Source organism: Lepidochelys kempii, chromosome 5, assembly GCF_965140285.1.
Source record: "Lepidochelys kempii isolate rLepKem1 chromosome 5, rLepKem1.hap1, whole genome shotgun sequence".
NCBI lineage: Eukaryota > Metazoa > Chordata > Testudines > Cheloniidae > Lepidochelys > Lepidochelys kempii.
This window is the reverse complement of record NC_136384.1, coordinates 113,287,024-113,305,564: the sequence shown is the minus strand read 5'-3', so window position 1 is coordinate 113,305,564 and position 18,541 is coordinate 113,287,024. Positions and strand designations below refer to the sequence as shown.

Below are 18,541 nucleotides of genomic sequence, written 5' to 3'. Positions count from 1 at the left end.
GACAAGTATATTTGTATGTTACCTGGGAGCAGTATACTAGACTGGGTACCATTAAACACTTTGCTTTTGCATCTAGGTATTATTGTGTATGTGGCTAACATACAGCACTTTTGGTCAGTAGATCTCAAAGCGCTTTAGAAAAGAGGTAAATATGGTGTTGCCTGCATTTAGGAAATAGAGTGAATATTATTGTAATGTTATTTAGTTACAAAAGCAAACATGATGTTTTTAACAATGATCATGTTATCTGTTGAAGGATGGATTTATGGGATCTGAGCAGGGGAGAATTCTCTCAGTGTAGGATCTGAGGAAGACAGAGGACCCTCTTAAGAATCCTGGGTAGCAGCTGTGCCTGGTGTGGGAAGGGAGTATCAGAGGCAGGGCTGTAGCATGTTACCCAGCAGAGAGTCCAGACAGCACAGCTAGCTGGGGACATGCTGCTGGAATGTTGACAGCCCACCTGAGGCCACTTTAGCCTCTGGAGCAGTTCAGTTTCACAAGGGCTAAAAAGGTGGGTCAAAATGAACTTAGCACACCCCTGCCAACCCATTCCACAGGCTGGGAGCTCTGTGCTGTATCTCTTAGAAGCACAGCCCAGAATCTCACCTTATAAAGCATATCCTGAAAGAGTAAAATGATGGCTGATCCCTAACATTTGTTGAAAAATTATGATATTTTCCATTCTGTTTACATGGTATAGTCTGGTCAAAATTTTCAAACTCAGCTTCCTAAAGTAAGACGCTTTAAGTCTATGTTTCAGCACCCTAACAACTGGCTTATTTTTCAGCTGAACTTTACACCCACTCCACCAAATGAAGAGAGGGAGTTGTAGGTATTGACTGCTTTTGAGAATCAAGCCATTCTTATATAGGGGTCTAAATCTGAACTTAAGACAACTTTAGGCATTCAAAAATGAAATTGTTTGCTGAAGTTCGTTGGTGTAAAGTTACTGATCCACAAACCTATTGTAGTTGCTGGTGTTGGCAATTAGCTTTACCATTTAATTGACTGTTTTTACATTGAACCATACTTATGTGTAAAATCCCACCACTAATATTGTATTGCAGTTTGATACATTCATATTTACTTAGTGAACATTATTTTTAATCTGTGCAATTATTTTTTTAATTTTGAATTATAGCAAACCTATTTTAAAAAAATCTTTGGTTGAAAATATGGAAGTTACTACCAAACCTCATTTATCCGCACATGGGCACCTGGAGCATGTAAATGGCTTTCATTTTTACAGTGTGTATATCAGTCAATACTGATTCTGCACTAGCAGGGTGAAGATGTCGTGGGCCAGGTGTTCAAACTCATACTACGTTTGCAGCTGCAAAAAAGTGTGTTTAGTTAATCTCAAACTACTCAAAGAATTAACAGGCTGATTTGATGAATCATGCGCTCATGATCTAGATCAGTGGTGCTCAAACTGTGGCCTGCTTGTAGCCCAGTCAGCACACAACTGTGCCCCATGTGACATCCTCAGGGCCATATAGGTTGTGTGTGTGTGTGGATGCAGCCCACATAAACAGGATCAGAACCACTGGTCTAGATGGTTCTTAAGAATCACTACTGGCATGTTAATGGTAATACAAAGGCTACATCTACACTGTGCCCTAGGGGTGTGATTTCCAGCTCATGTACATATACTTGCATTAGCTCTCATCAATAAGAATGAGAACGGCAGCATGGCTTAGCCGCTTGAAACCCACGGGTACATGTACACAGTGTAGTGGAGCTATGCCACCATTGCTTATGCTGCCATAGCTACACTACTATTTATACTCGCACTAGCTCGATGAGACCTAATGTGAGTATGTGTACTTGAGCTGGGAATCACACCCCGAGGTCATAGTATAGACACAGCCAAAATGAAAACACACATCTTGAGAATGCATATGTCTACTGCAATATAAAGCATACACAAGTACCATACCAGATTCTCACTGTTTAAAGGGTCTTGGTTAAAAGAGGCAAATAGCAGGCATAGAAGATTTATTCATTCACTTCAGCTGTTAAGAATACTTAACTGGGAATAGTAATAAGAGAATAAATATTCTAGTGTGGCATATTATGAAGATGAATACTTAACTGAGAAAACCACCATATATAGGATAGCTAAATTATACATGCTCAGACTAAGGTCACTGCAGTAGACACTAGGGACCAGTATGGGATTACTCAGTCAATTACTGGTGATGTTTACCCCAGTGCAGAGGGGGCTTCTTCAAGAACCTAAGCACCAATTAAGCTGCTCTTTAAGCTCATCTTGTGTGGACCCTTGCATTGGGGTATATTTTTTCCTATTTAAGTTGGAGACATAGGCAGCTAAATTGTGAGGCACATGGGTTAAAGGTAAGTAGAGGGACCAGGCCAAAATAAGATTCAGAAAGGGGACTTATAAATGGGAGGGCACAGAGCCAGGAGGGTAACATTAGAAAAAAGGAAGAGGGAAATAAGATTTCAATAGCAGGAGAAATGAAGGCACTTAGAGGGAGGTGAGAAAATGTACTCCCCAATAAGAGTAGCTCCATATTCTTGCTGGGAAGAAAGGAGAAGTCCTATGTCCTCTCAGAGACACTAAGATGCTAAGGAGAGAACAGACCTGCCATCTTCCTTTTAAAATGGCAAAGGTAGAAAAGACCTGCTGTCCTCCCCTTGCTGAAAGTTGACGCTATCTCTGTAGCAGGGAAAGGGTGTTGTTGGAGTGGGAGATTTGAGGAGACGGAACATTCTGGAATGTAAGGGAGATGGGGTCGTCTTAGGTTTTGAAAAGTATCCAAGCTTCTGGAAAATGATCAAGATCCCAATTTTCTGAGGCCCTGAATTGGAATATTCATGTTTAAATGAACCTGACATTCATCAAACTGTATCTAGCAATGCCCAGATCCCACACTTACCTGGATAAGTGTCCCTGGTAAAATTGTTACAAGGTTAGCAACTATGCTACTATCACAAAAATAGCGTTGTTCATGATATAACAACAATGGATGATGAATGCTATAATATGGCAGGATCATAATGTTAACAAATTTTGTCAGTTGAAATTAAAGCTAATTTAAAAGCCAGAATAAAGAAATATGTCTTCTAATAAATACACTATGTCAAACAACAATTTTGCAAGATTTGTTTTTAATTTTTCCACCTATTCATATAAAGCTTTCTGCTGTCTGCAGCTTTCACTACACTATTTAAATACCTCTGAAAAAATTAAAATTTCTATCTCACATTCAAAATGTAGCCCAAAGCTTATCCTCATACCAGGGCAAGACAGCTCACACACAATAGAAGCTGGCCTACTGACCAGTCAAACCAAATGACTTTTCCTCTCTCTGAATCCCTGGGAAGAAAATCCCTTAATACTCAATAGTATAAAATTTCTCTGGAATGACACTTATTGATGACTGAACATTTCTTCTATTCACTTTTCTCTCAGTATTAAGGGCCATCTCTTTATCAGATATGATGATGCTGTCTTGTGGCTACCAACCATAAGCCTTAGTCCATACTGCTTTCTTCTTGAACTCTGGTAGAAACCTCAAGGCCAGAAGTGTAGCTGAGAAAACAAGGACAAGTCACATGATTATGTACAGACTGTGTAGTAAAAGACAAGAATCACCTGTATCACAATTATTTCTATATTATTTTCATTGGCTGTTTGCAGGGTTCTGCAGAAGCTAGTACAAGGGGGATGGTATTTGAGCCGGGGTCTCCAGGTGCAACCACAATACAAAATAATAATAATAAATAAACTTTTCTCCCATCTCCTCCTCTTGCTAATAATCTCACCTCATTCCATGCTCTTCCCTGTTACTCCCCAAACCCCTTGATGCTTCCATATGAACGGCAGGACACCATGAAAGGGATTAGCTAAGGAAGTGTGTATAATTTCTAGCAAGGGCAGGTTGATCATATCACAATTTGCTCCTCCCGGGGGACCCAACCTGTTCATAGCCACTACAAACACTTCCCTGTCCCTGCAAAAGCATCCCCGGATGCACTCTGAAAAAGTTTAGGAAAATGGTTAGTCCTGAAGCCGTTAAATAATTTTAAACTGGCTGTCAAAGATTAAAGGTGACATTAACTGATTGGATTACTGGTCTTCTCACAACAATGACACACTAGGAAATGCAGAAGAAAGCTTGCACTAACACTTGAAATTTTTAAAAATATATATTTTTTGTAACTAACTTTCCTTAAAAATAACAACATGTACTCAAGCCATTGATGTGTGCCAGTAACCTTAACTGGACATTAACAAAGTTTTTAGCATTCGACACTATTTTATGCTAAAACTGAGAGCAAAATATTATTCTGTCTGGATTTTCAGTTGCCTGGTGAGTGAGATAAAAGGAGGGATCAAACAATCTGAAAAAGGATTTAAAAAGAGAAGAATGTTTATTTGCCTGTGGAGGTTATCTTAAAGCCAATATGTAATTCTGTCATCAACGTGTTGTTAACCTACAAACATTTTGCTTCTTTAACAGACTAATGCTGTTTTCCTCTGCTGAAGGAAATACAGGAATAAACAATATCAGAAATACATTACCTTTCAACAAGTCTCTGGAGGATTCAGATAGCACTTCTTTAGGGCTCTCCATTATATTAAACAGCCAGTCAATAAACTAAGATTAAAATGAATAGCAGTTGTAAATTAAAAGAATGTCCATATCAGAACACCACAAATTCTGACGGACCAGACTGGCTTAAGACATGCACCCTACTTAAGTTTAGCTACAGTATATTCGGACTGAATGGCAAATCCACCCACGTTAGAGTTTGCCCATCACTGCATTACAACAGTCCATTAGTATTTCATTTAACACAACAGTACAGGAATTATCTGAGTGATTATCAAAGTTATTTATTTCTGCAGTATGAAAATGAGGCAAGCCCTTACTGTTGACTATTTCTATGATGATACTCATCTTTGATCAGTGAATTCCCAAGACATCATTTATTTGGTTGCTGGTGAACCTTGTTTATTCCTAGCACGGACATATAATATTCAGTGTCTTACTATTAAATCTATAAAGTAGTAACTAAGGTGTGGTGTAGAGAAAAAAATCAAATAGAAAATGAGAGTCACTATGTTTATATTTTTTCCAAAAATCATTGTTAAGCTATTAGAAATTGTTATGGATGTAAAACAGATTTAGAACTAGATTGCAGCTTAGAGCCAGCTTTCATGTCAAAGGGCAAAAGTTACTGTCTGATGTTAGATTTTATAATTATTTTTCAAAGGCTATTTGTTTGCACACCTGCTACTTAAGTTTTTAATCATCAGGCTTGGGTAGGATGGGACAGACATTAGGGCAAAAAAGGAGCAGTGAGCCATTTGGCTGACTTGATATTTTGTTTGCAAGGCATGCTGACGCTGTGGTTTGTAATACACAAAATTGCTAAAGAAAACAGTTAATAAAGTTCTGAACTTTACTCACGCAAAACACCAACTAAAACAGTGGACATGCAAAATAATAAAACAAAACACTGCAGAACTACGGTGGATTGAGAGGAGTTGGAGAATCATAGTAATAAGAGATGGAAAACACATTTTAGGTCACTCAGTGTATCTCCCCATCAATGCAGAATTGGTCACTTAGTAAGTATTCAAATATTTGGTCCGGTCTAATTTTAAATATTCCATGCAATGCAGTACCACCATTTCCCTTGGAAGAATATTCCACAGTTTAATATAGCCTAGTACAACTTACTGTCACAAGATCTTGCCTGACCGTCTGAATTTTGCCTTCTGGGGACATTTCCCTTCATCCCATTATCCCCAGTTATACTACTTTGTAGCATAGCAAGCAAAGTAAATAATTCATCTCCATATTTGATGTTTACACCTTTAAATATCTGCACTCATCCTCCTTTATCAGTCTGTAAGGGTATGTCTACATTGCAAAAAGAGACCTCAGCAGTGAATTTCAGAGCCTTGGTCAACTGACTCAGTCTCATAAGGCTCACACTACATGGCTAAAAAGAAGCAGTGTAGATGTTCTCACTCAGGCCAGCGCCTGGTCTCTGGAACCTGGCAAAGGGAATGGATCTCAGAGACTGGGCTCCAGCCTGCACAAGAACATCTACATTGCTATTTTTAGCCCCATAGTGCTAGCCCAGTTGAACCAGCTAGAGTCAGTTGAACCTGGCTCTGAGACTAACTTCTGTGGGTTTTTGGGGTTTTTTTTGCACAGACATACCCTTAGCCAGACTTCCCAAAGTCAATGCCTTCAGCACCCAGATCATTTTTAATCACTTTTTGTTTTTATTTATTTATTTTACTTTCCTCCAATTTTTGTTGCCTTTCTGGTAATGTCTGTTGCCTAGAGGAGAATACAATATTTCCGATATATCTGGGTAGTTTATTTTTTCAAGGCACAGACTCAAATGCTTTACGAAAACCTAATCACAAATTTGCACATTAATGGCCTAGTTCTGCATTCTTCACATCCTCCAAACTCTCACTTCAGTGGGAGTTTTGCACATGCAAAGAAGGCAAGATCCAGTCCTTAATGCATACATGTTTGTTTAAAATAATTAAATGTCAATGTACAGAGGTCACCATTTATATACGTTACAGGAAACAAGTCAGATTTCCCGAATTAGGCACATAGAATCTCACGCACACACTTGTGCATACCTAATTTAGGCTTGCAAGTAAATGATGTGCACAATAAACTGTGGGGGGAAGGGAGAGATTGTCCACTGGTGTAAATTACACTAGCAGAGGATCTGCCCCTAAGTGTTTGCATGCCGAACTAGCCATAGGCAGGAGTAAGTACGCACATGCATGCGCCCCTCCCCACTAAGTAAACCTACTTAATGTTAAACAACCAACCCTTAAAGAACACTTATCAACTTGCATCTTAAGGGCATGTTTTAAGTAAGTCATATCTGACTGCGATAAAGAAAAATGAGAGCTCAAGTCAGATGCAGTAGATACAGAGGAAAGAACAGCAGCCTCACATAAGACCTGAGCTGACTCCATTGAAAACTGAGGGTGATCTGTCACCCTCAGAAAGTGCTTGATCTTGCATGATCAGGCCTTTAGAAAGTAAATTATGTGCAGCTTTACCTTTTGCGTTTGTTCTTTCCAAGGCTCTTTAGCCAGCAAAACCTGCACACTGTTTGGAAGGAGAGTAAGAGTCTCCTGCACAGAGAGCTTTTCAATTGGATGCTCGCCAAAATCATCTGCAGACAATTCTGGCAATACTTCTTTGTGTTTCCATGACGACCAGCTGGCACTGAGGCCAAGTAGTAGTGGTGTAGCATGGTCAGCCCAGGCAACCACAGAAGCTGCAAATATCCACAACAGGAAGTCTACAGCCTAAACAGGAAACAGACAAGTTTGGTTCATTAGTTAAATAATAAAGAAGAAAAAAAGTGTTACGACATCTTATTCTCCAGGATAAATCCTAGGCAACTGAATACTCAAACTTTAAAAGAGAAAGACTAAAGGCAGTTTAATGGTCTGGCTTTTGTAATTTAAAGTAGTACAACAGTATTTAAAAACTACAATCCTTAAAGCAAGGGAAGCAAATGGAAACAATTCTGAACCAGACTTCTTTAGCAACGGACTTCTTCATTTTTTTTTATCTACACTGGAAAATAATGCTTTATGGACAGGCATTTCAATAAGTCTGGCATCCTGTTCCGTGCAGCAACCAACAGCTGATGCTCAAGGACAGGGGTGGGCAAATTTTTTGGCCTGAGGGCCATATCTTGGTATGGAAATTGTATGGTGGGCCATGAATGCTCACGAAATTGGGGTTGGGGTGCAGGAGGGGGTAAGGGCTTTGGCTGGGGGTCAGGGCTCTGGGGTGGGGCCAGAAATGAGTTCAGGGTGTGGGAGTAGGCTCCGGGCTGGGGCAGTGGGTTGGGGTGCAGGAGGAGGTCAGGGGTGCAGGCTCCAGGCAGTGCTTACCTGAAGCAGCGGCATGTCCCTTCTCCGGCTCCTATGCGGAGGTCCGGCAGGTGGCTCTGCGCCCTGCCCTGTCCGCAGACACTGCCCCTGCAGCTCCCAATAGCTGCAGTTCCCGGCCAATGGGAGTTGTGGGGTGGTGCTTGGGGCGGGGACAACACAGGGAGCCCCCTGGCTTCCCTGAACATAGGAGCCAGAGTGGGGAAATGCTGCTGCTTCCAGGAGCCTCAGCACACGGGAGCAGCCTCCGACCCCGTTCTCTGGCTGGAGCAGGGCAAGCCCCAGACCCCACTCCCCAGCAGGAGCTCAAGGGCCGGTTTAAACCAGCTGGAGGGCCGGATGCAGCCCCCAGGCCGTAGTTTGCCCTCCTCTGCTCTAGGAGGATTAGCCACATGCTCACCTCCATACTGCACATGGCCAATAGTACTATACTGTATTGGAATACTGTATAACAAGGGAGGAGGATCCTTTCTGAGCTCTGCAGCAATCAAGCAATGCCCCAAAGCATGAGATTTAAGTATCTTAGTAAGCATAACTACGAATAATATTGGTAGCCCTGAAACTGTCCAACCCTTGTAAAAAAAATGCAGCTGCAGTACTCTGAACTACTGGGACAATGAATGCCACAGATGAATTAACATACCGTAAAGGAGCTTTTTCCTTTTAACAGTTCTAAGTGTATAGAGTTCTACATGATATAGGTTCCTTTTATACTCCGTCATTGTTCTCACAGGTTAGTTGCTAGACTTACTTATTTAAAAGACTTCAAATATATGCCCTTATTTTAAAAACCTTTTGAGGACGATCAGTGATTTTCCTTATGGAGATAACAGGACATTATTCTAAAAGATAAAAAGTGAGGGAATACTTGTTCCCTGGAAAGGACAAATTACACTAGAAACCATTTTTTTCTGAAAGCTACATATTATTTTCACAGGATGTACCTCTTTAAAATCCACATTTTGTATAGATATTGACTTGTAAGCAACATTTCTGATATAGCCCATCAATTCTAACAGCCAGTCCATTCTTTTCAATACTCCTGTAAGAACAAGAATATTGTCTTATGTAAAATGATAGCAAATGCTCCTTCTTTAAAAAGCAAGTACCAGGAACCACCATAGCAATCAAACAGCAGGCCAGGGGAGGAATAATAGCAACAATCATAACATTTAATTTTTGTGTGCCCATGCCAAAAGGCATATAGGCACCTTAATAATAACAGCTGAAACTCACATTATAACATAGACAATGTGACTGTAACAATCCCTAAAGCTAGCAAACTAAAAACAATACATTGAAAAAGATAATGAAAAAATAATCTTTCATAATAATTCCATCCTGCAGATATCATTGATCTGCTCTGTGGACATCCCATATAGATTCCTGATTATGACGTTCCAACACTAACACAGAAGATCACCCCCCCAATCAAATAAATCTAGGCTTTGCGTCGAGTCCAGTGCATGTTGGGAAAGAATCTGGGGAGTATAAGAAGTGGTGTGTAAAACCTCTTCCAGTGCAGATTTGATCAATAAAATTAATACAGTCGCTATATGCCTAATCAACTAGTCTTAGTGCTTTAAGGAGCCTCCCAGTACCCAAGGGCATACCACCAGTGGTGAGCTGCCAAAATCTTAACAACGGGTTCCCTATAAAAAGTTCTGATTTAAGGGATGTGCCCCAATATGTATTTTTTGTATCAACAGGGTTACCATACATCTGTATTTTAAAAATTCCTCCCGGATGGCGATTTAAGAACCAAGAAGCCTGACCTGTCCGGGAAAATACGGATGTATGTTAACCCTGCCTAAAGTTCTTTTTTAAAAAGATGGGCCTGAACTAGAAATGAGCTCCGTTTCACATGTGTGGGTCCCCGCCGCTCCCTGGGGGTGTGCTAGGGAGACCAGATGTCCCGATTTTATAGCGACAGTCCTGATTTTGGGGTCTTTTTCTTATATAGGCTCCTATTACCCCCCACCCCCTGTCCTGATTTTTCACACTTGCTGTCTGGTCACCCTAGGGTGTGCACATGTGTGGGTCCCAGCTGCTCCCTGCCCCCCTCATTGAAGCAGGTGTGCAGGGTTACTGCCCTGGGAACTGCAGGGCACCAGTGGATGTGGGGCCAGCTGCAGACAGGGGCGTGGGGCAGGGCTAGCTGGAGGCAGGGGGTGCAGGGCTGGCTGCGGGCAGGGCAGAGGGTGCGGGGGTGGCTGGAGACAGGGGCTGGTGCAGGCAGGGCAGGGGGTGTGTGCAGCAGGGGCTGGCTGCAGGCAGGGGGTGCAGCAGGGGCTGGTGCGGGGGTGGCTGGAGACAGGGGCTAGCTGCAAGCAGGGGATGCGGGGGTGGCTGGAGGCAGGGCAGGGGGTGCGACAGGGGCTGGTTGCGGGCAGGGTGGTGGGTACTCATGGGGAGAGCAGCAGGACGCAGCCCAGGCCCAGCAGAGCAGCCGGGGACCCACCAGGCAGCATCGGGAGCCCCAAGGCCAGGGGAGCAGCAGCAGCAACAGGGCTCATGCCCAGGGCCAGGCAGCAGCCCACATGGCTCCTGCAGCGCAGCGCCCCCGGCAGCCAGAGGAGGAATTATATCACTTCCCAGCCTGAGCCCATCAAAGCCTCAGCGCCCCCTGCAGGGAAGCGGGTTAACAACCGGTTCTAAAACTGCTTCAAAATTTAACAATCGGTTCACGCGAACCGGTGCAAACCGGCTCCAGCTCACCACTGCATACCACCATATAACTGTTCAGTATAACTATAAGATTCCTTCCCTATAACTGCCTCACTGAGTTTTTGTCAGAGCTACCAAGATCAATCACAGTCTTTTCATCAATCAGTCAGACCTGGCTAATCCAAAACACAGTCCTGCCTTCTTTATCCAAACAAAACACCAACCACTTTCCACGCGCAAATTGGGTGTGTACTCCATTCCTTCCTAGGTTGCCTCTTAGTTGCTCCTTTTATCATCTCCTGCTACTCTTAGTTTTGTGTCTTCTTTCATGCATCTCACTGCTTACATATTAAGTAACCTCCCTTATTTCAATCAAATACAGCACTCTTGCAAATCCTTCAAACACAGAATACGTCTGAAGTCCTTTCCATTTAAACTCCTATCCATTTGTATTTGTATAAGTTAGGCTTTAAATTTTGGAGAGCAGTGACCTTGTATTTTGGTCGATAAAAATCCTCACATCCATTTATAATACTTCAGAAATACACCGGACCCTCACTAGATCGCGGGGTTCGGGATCCATGCAGGGTACCATGTTAATGTGGGGATCGCATTATAGCAGGAGTACGTTACCATGGGTCCCAATTTAAATATTTAAATTTGGGATCCATCGTCATGACCGCACAATATGTGAATCCGCGCTCTAGCGAGGGTCAACTGTAATACATAACACACCTAGAAAGACTTGATTGGACCAAAACTTTTATTTAAAATAATTCGTGCAGATTCATTAAGCTTTTTCGCTTCTTCCTTCAGTGTGGCCTTACCTGTATTTTCATGGCTTACAATTCGGGCATGGTAGAAACTATGAAACAACATCCATGCCATAGTTTCTTTCTGCTGGCATCTTACCGCAATACCAATCACATCATTCAAGCTCAACAAACACAGTCGGCCTTGAGAAACTAAATACACTTTGATGAAAGTGGTCTTTTCTATATTGTTCTGCAAAAGCAACAAAAACTTGATTAAAGTAAAACATTCTTCCTGGGTGAGAACAGTAAAAGATACTACATGTCTCTGTATAGAGATGGGAGGAATCCTTCAATCATTAAGCCAGCTGATTTCTTTTTTTTTTTGGGTGGGGGAGGTTAAATGAATTGGACAGGATACAGTATATAATACATATCACGTGGGGTCATATAATAGCACATGAAAGTGGGGAGGGATAGCTCAGTGGTTTGAGCATTGGCTTGTTAAACTCAGGGTTGTGAGTTCATTCCTTGATGGGGCCATTTAGGGTTCTGGGGCAAAAATTGGGGATTGGTCCTGCTTTGAGCAGGGGGTTCGACTAGATGACCTCCTGAGGTCCCTTCCAACCCTGATATTCTATGATTCTATGAAATGCATGTAAGTCAGTACAATCAGACCCTGCTTACACTTGTAAACAATGATTAGTGCTTATGGAAGGGATCAATGTGACAACCCTGGTGTAAGTCTTAGTTGCACAAAACAGGAATAACATGGACTGTAGCAATGCAGATTTTCTCATACTGCTTTTCCAGTGTGACTTCATCCTGATCCCAAGGGACTAACCTCGTAGTGAGAGGATAGTTCAGTTTCAAAGGCCTGTTTAAAATTTTTGGACTGCTCTCAGAGTCTGCCAGCAAGGGTACCATGGTGGTTATGTGATATGGACACCCGCATATAAGGGGGCTTGATCTGAGATCACCAACTCATTCCACAGAGGTCAATTCATCACCAGATCTTAACTTTGGATCACTATCAATCTCAACTCTATTTGAGCAAGTGACCTGGAGTTGAAAAGCTCTATATTTCATTATCCTCCTCAGCCATACTGTCCACTATAAAATATTTTGAATGCATTTGAAATACTGTGCGGTAAATCTATAATAGCGGCAAGTGTGAAATCAAAAAATTGCAATACACTTTTTCAATTTTGCAACAGTGTCCAGGATACATCAACTCAGACACAGTGGGTTACAACATTGTATTTAGTATGTTTAAAGAATCAGATGGCCAGTGTATAGAAGGGGTTGGTCTTGTGGTTAAACCACTAGACTGGAATTCAGGAGACCTAGTTTCTGTTACTGACCCTGCTACAGACTTGTCTGAATTTGGGAAGTCATTTAGGGTTTGATTCAAAGCCCACTGAAGTCAATAGGAGTTTTTCCCATTACCTCAGTTTCCCATTTGTAAATTGAGGACAATGACATTACCACACAGGGTTGATGTGAGGATACATTAATCAATATTTGAGAGGTGTTAAAATATTCTAGATGATGTATAAAACTGTACAGGTGAGTCTTCATCCCATACATAAACAAGTGTTGGGGAGAGTTCTAGAAGCCTGGAATGAAACACGATTACCTTGGAGAACTGGGCAATCCGGTCAACCTCTGCATCGGCCATTTCTGAGAGGCATTTTGCTACCTCAATATACATCTCCATTTCACTTCTCTGGAAAAAGAAAAAAACGTGGATAACTGTATTTTAATATCATTAAAGTAATGAAGACACTAAGGACCTTGTTATTCATTGGGATCATTTAATAAAGTTTCTAAGTAAAATGAAGCTGGAAAATATATCACTTATTTTGCATTTATGCTGGACTTGAATGTATTTAATTTGACTGTTTAACAAAAACAAGAAGTTGAAAACTTCTAAAGAAAAGTGCTTTTCCTTTTGTGTATTTTCTGTTTGTTGTCCTCAAGAAATTTGCCACTGTGAGAAATTTTCTGTCTAAAATTGTTTTTTTCCCATGATTATTCTCTGCTTCCATTTCAACAATTATTTTACCTCAGTACAAATTCTTTATTTTTTTTAAATTGCCTAATTATTTGTGAGGCAAAGTCCACTACAAATTACCATAATCTAAAGACAGGTTTCAGAGTAACAGCCGTGTTAGTCTGTATTCGCAAAAAGAAAAGGAGTACTTGTGGCACCTTAGAGACTAATTGGTTAGTCTCTAAGGTGCCACAAGTACTCCTTTTCTTTTTGCATAATCTAAAGAGTATCTGAAGAAATTTTCACCGGAATGGTATTAGATTATTTACCCAAAACGCCTGCTTCGAATTTTAAATCTAATGGCTCAGTGCAGATTTCATGAAAAAAAAAAAAAAAAAGTTTTTGCCAACAGTAGAAAACTCAGGTAAACATCTTATAGTGGCTTTTTTATCTCTCCATCCAGCCTTGCTCCCTAAACCTTCCCTACCCTAAAAAACCAAAACCTTAAAATTCTGTACTAGAATGTGAATATTTAATTCTCTTACCTGAATCTTTTCTGGCAAAAGCTCAAATATTTTCTCTGCAGCCTGGCACAGAAGGCTCCAGCAGTATTGGGCAGGGCTTGGAAGTTTCATAGCCTGGCTGAGTCCTTGTAAGATGCTCTGGCAAAGCTCAGGATTTTTTGGGTGCTTCTTCGTTTCAAAATGCTGTACTAAAAACACTTCAATAAAAGTCTGTAGTTTGTCTTCTGCAACGTGTTTCATCCACAGGGGCAAAGTAGTAAAAAGATATTTCCTGGTTTTCATCTGAAGGGCAAATACAGGGCATTACTGGACATTGGTTTTGCTCAAAGTCTTTCCTACTACCTGAGATAATTAATACCATTATCTCACTATTCCTAAGGTGATTCCTTTTATTAAGTATAGGGAATATTACTAATATTGACAGGTTTCAGAGTAGCAGCCGTGTTAGTCTGTATCCGCAAAAAGAAAAGGAGGACTTGTGGCACCTGGAGTTGGAAAGCTCTATATTTCATTATCCTCATCAGCCACTGTCCACTACAAAATATTTTGAATGCATTTGACATACTAACAAATTTATTTGAGCATAAGCTTTCGTGAGCATCCAATGAAGTGAACTGTAACTCACGAAAGCTTATGCTCAAATAAATTTGTTAGTCTCTAAGGTGCCACAAGTCCTCCTTTTCTTTTTAATAATATTGAGGTAACATTAACTAATTATTAGAGGCAAAATTGGCAAGTTTTAAATGGCTCTAGAGTACAGTACCCAGAACACAGAACTTAATCTTCCAGTATGATTTACAGCAGAAAGTAGAAGAGATTTACCAGTGACTCAAATAGTTTCTTTCTTCTTCTGTGCTAAAAAATTTGGACTCCACCTGCTCTTAGTTTTAGATCAAAACCTCCATTGTCCCTCAGCTATAGACAAAGGGTAAAATTTTCAAAAGTGCCGAAGTCACTGGGACTTGAGGCACTTTTGAATTTTTTTCATCCCAAATAACTATAGATGCTTCTCCCACTTCTTTATTATTATTATTTATTATTTGTATTACCATAGTGCTTAGGAACACTAGTTGAAGCAGTAATTTAATCCCTTGTGATCTGTTAAGTTTTCCTCAGGTTCTCTCACATACTGAGGATTGTGTCCTATCAGATAGACTACAACTTGGGCCTTCCAGCAGAACTCTTGACCCATGCAACGCAAAATGCACAACTCAGTACAATTCTTTGGCAGAGAAGTGCAGAAGCAGTGTACTTCAAACCTCTTGAAGATTGCTTCTCAATTTTCAGGATGAGGCTAAATTCTCCACTTCGTGGAGCTGAATGCACTGCCCTTGTGGCCTGCAGACTCTGCTGTGTTGAGAAATGAGAGGCTCAAACTCGAGTCTTCTCCTTGCCAATGACAAACCCCTTATCAAATCCCAAAACTTTTAACATCTTTACCAACTCAAATGGATTACCAATTCACTAAACCATGGAGAACTGGAGGATCATAGACTAAAATGAGCAGGATTTTCTTCTAATGATTCTGGGCCAGCTTCTCAGCTCAGTTCAGCTCCACTGAAGTCATCAGAGCGACATTATTGATCCTAGCTATGGCTGATGTGGAAGTTTGCAGGATTTCTAAAGCACTAATTTTATGTGTTGCTGGGGGCCTTGTAGCGCCCATACTGAATTTCCAGAACTTCATTCCCACTTTTCATCTGAGGATAGCATGAATTTTGATGCTAACATAGATTACCCTTTCAACTGTATAAAGACTAATTTAGAGGAACAGAAAGGAAGGAAAGCAAGATGAATAACTGACATAAATAACAGGTTTCAGAGTAGCAGCCATGTTAGTCTGTATCCTCAAAAAGAAAAGGAGGACTTGTGGCACCTTAGAGACTAACAAATTGATTTGCGCATAAGCTTTCGTGAGCTACAGCTCACTTCATCGGATGCATTCAGTGGAAAATAAGTAAATAGATAGGTGATGGAAAGTCTCAAGTCTGCCTTGAGTTTGAAGTCTCTGTTATAAGTAATTTCAGAGAGCCATTAAAAGCCATTTGCTGATCTAACAAAACTTTTAGAAAATTCTGCACAAATGTCACTTTGTGTTTGGATGAAATGCAGGGCTGGAATAGTAAGCATGTAGGTGCGCAGGATTAAGATGTGCTTTCCTGTGTAAGGAAGCTTGTACACAGAAAAGAGGACACAGAGTATTCATAAGCCTTCTGGAGCGCAACGCTGATATACATACGCTAAGACTGTAGACTAGAGGTGGTACTACCCACATCCCCAAGAGCATTGCAGCATTCTGAGATGACTGAGCCTGGGTCACCGCAAGTTCAATACAAAGTTGCTGAATCTCTTCCCCTAAAGGAGAAGAAAGTGAATGGTTTACAATGCAATTCTTTTAACTTTCAATTTGTTCTCAGCCCATAATGCTGAAAAAATAAAAATGAAGGTAAACGTTTTTATTCTAGCAGAAATATGTTTCAGAGTAACAGCCGTGTTAGTCTGTATTCGCAAAAAGAAAAGGAGTACTTGTGGCACCTTAGAGACTAACCAATTTCTTTGAGCATGAGCTTTCGTGAGCTACAGCTCACTTCATTGGATGCATACCGTGGAAACTGCAGCAGACTTTATATATACACAGAGAATATGAAACAATACCTCCTCCCACCCCACTGTCCTGCTGGTAATAGCTTATCTAAAGTGATCATCAGGTTGGGCCATTTCCAGCACAAATCCAGGTTTTCTCACCCTCCACCCCCCACACACAAATTCACTCTGTAAAGAGTTGTCACTTTGGATGGGCTATCACCAGCAGGAGAGTGAATTTGTGAGGGGGGGTGGAGGGTGAGAAAACCTGGATTTGTGCTGGAAATGGCCCAACCTGATGATCACTTTAGATAAGCTATTACCAGCAGGACAGTGGGGTGGGAGGAGGTATTGTTTCATATTCTCTGTGTATATATAAAGTCTGCTGCAGTTTCCACGGTATGCATCCGATGAAGTGAGCTGTAGCTCACGAAAGCTCATGCTCAAATAAATTGGTTAGTCTCTAAGGTGCCACAAGTACTCCTTTTCTTTTTTCAGAAATATGTTGTATTTTTTGTGACACCACTGGTAACATTTAGAGCAGACCTCTCTCTCTATTTATGTAACTTCATTACCCTTGGATGTGTCCAGAATCCAAGCATGTGGCATTCACTCAAATTTAATTGAGAAGAAAAGCATTAAAATGTGAACATGGAGAATTAAAAGAATCAATGTTCTTTGCTAAATGGAGAGAATAATCAAACTATTAAAGAACCCCATGAAGGGGAACCAAGGATTGATATTCCTTTTTTGCTAAGCTCAGCCTGTTCTGCTCCATTTACATTCAGCATGCTGTGCACCAGTGTAAATGTCAACTTCACAGAACTACAGGTGAATCATTGTTATTGCTGTTGGAGCATGGGCACAGACATTCTTCTGGTCTGGGTGTAGGGGATCTTTCTAAAGAATAGAGTTCTTATGTTAGTTATTGAATTCGTAATTAGTGGGTCCTGTTCAGGCTCCCCAAAAATCTGAAATTGTCCGTCTCTTGATAAAGATAACCATACAAATCTGAAAAGAGTTTGCTTTGCACAATGGAATGGCTTTCATAACAGTTCATTCTATTGTAGCCGCACACGAAGGACAGGGATTTCAAATTTAATACTGACATTTAAAGTTAGACTCATAGATTTAAGATCAGAAGGGAACATGGTGATCATATAGTCTGCCCTCCTGCACATTGCAGGCCACAGAACCTCACCCACCCACTCCTGAAATAGACCCCTACCCTCTGGCTGAGTTACTAAAGTCCTCAAATCATGCTTTTAATACTTCAAGTTACAGAGAATTCACCATTTATGCTAGTTTAAACTTGGAAGTGACTTGTGCCCCATGCTGCAGAGGAAGGCAAAACCCCCCCAGAGTCTCTGCCAATCTGACCCAGGAGAAAATTCCTTCCTGACCCCAAATATGGCAATCAGTTAGACCCTGAGCTTATGGGAAAGACCCACCAGGCAGATACCTAGGAAAGAATTCTCTGTAGTAACTCAGAGCCCTCCCCATCTAGTGTCCCATCACCAGCCGTTGGGAATTTTTGCTACTGGCAGTCACTGATGGGCCACATGCCATTTTAGGCAGTCCCATCATACCATCCCCTCCATAAATTTATCAAGCTTAGTCTTAATTCAACTTTGCTTTATATACATTTCCAGAATACTTGAAAGTGGAACCATTTGTTATTAATCTTATTTATTTGGGCCAAAATTTTCAGAAATGGGAGCCTAAAGTTCACTGTAATGGATGCTGTTGAGTAGTTTTACTTCTGAAATAAGGTTATTCACTTCAATGTCTAAATATGGATTTAGGAGCCTAACATTATGCTCGTGATTTTGAGAATCTGACATAGAAATTTAGCCTTTTTCTTTAGCATATTGTTTGGTACCCAATCCAGATTGTTAAAAAAGTATTTGTCATTTGTAAGCATTCACCAAATAGTTTGGATTAATAATTTACAGACTGTCGATTGTTTGCAAACTGTTCACCCAAGCTATTTGTTATTCAGTAGTTGTGAGGTATGCCTATCCTAAATTACATAGTGTTGTTTCTGCTCCACGAATGCAGCACTGAACTTTTTAAAACAGGAAAATAATCT

At 40.9% G+C, this 18,541-nt stretch overlaps 1 protein-coding gene across 6 annotated transcripts in view; it reads right to left on the bottom strand.

Moving 5' to 3' along the window:
* Positions 1-3,066: 3,066 nt before the first annotated feature.
* The window catches only part of FOCAD (focadhesin), a 200,222-nt gene continuing 184,747 nt past the window's right edge, over positions 3,067-18,541 (bottom strand). For 3 of the 6 annotated variants that reach the window (XM_073345491.2, XM_073345492.2, XM_073345493.2), the window contains exons 37-44: positions 16,106-16,221; positions 13,888-14,148; positions 12,986-13,075; positions 11,422-11,599; positions 8,872-8,969; positions 7,082-7,333; positions 4,553-4,628; positions 3,068-3,559 (exon numbers count right to left, since the gene is read on the bottom strand). In XM_073345491.2, coding sequence (XP_073201592.1) covers positions 3,486-3,559; positions 4,553-4,628; positions 7,082-7,333; positions 8,872-8,969; positions 11,422-11,599; positions 12,986-13,075; positions 13,888-14,148; positions 16,106-16,221 — 1,145 coding nt within the window. In that variant the 3' untranslated portion in view covers positions 3,068-3,485. Of the gene's footprint in view, positions 3,560-4,552; positions 4,629-7,081; positions 7,334-8,871; positions 8,970-11,421; positions 11,600-12,985; positions 13,076-13,887; positions 14,149-16,105; positions 16,222-18,541 lie in introns of all 6 variants that reach the window. The other 3 variants (XM_073345494.2, XM_073345496.2, XM_073345495.2) reach the window with 2 other exon arrangements.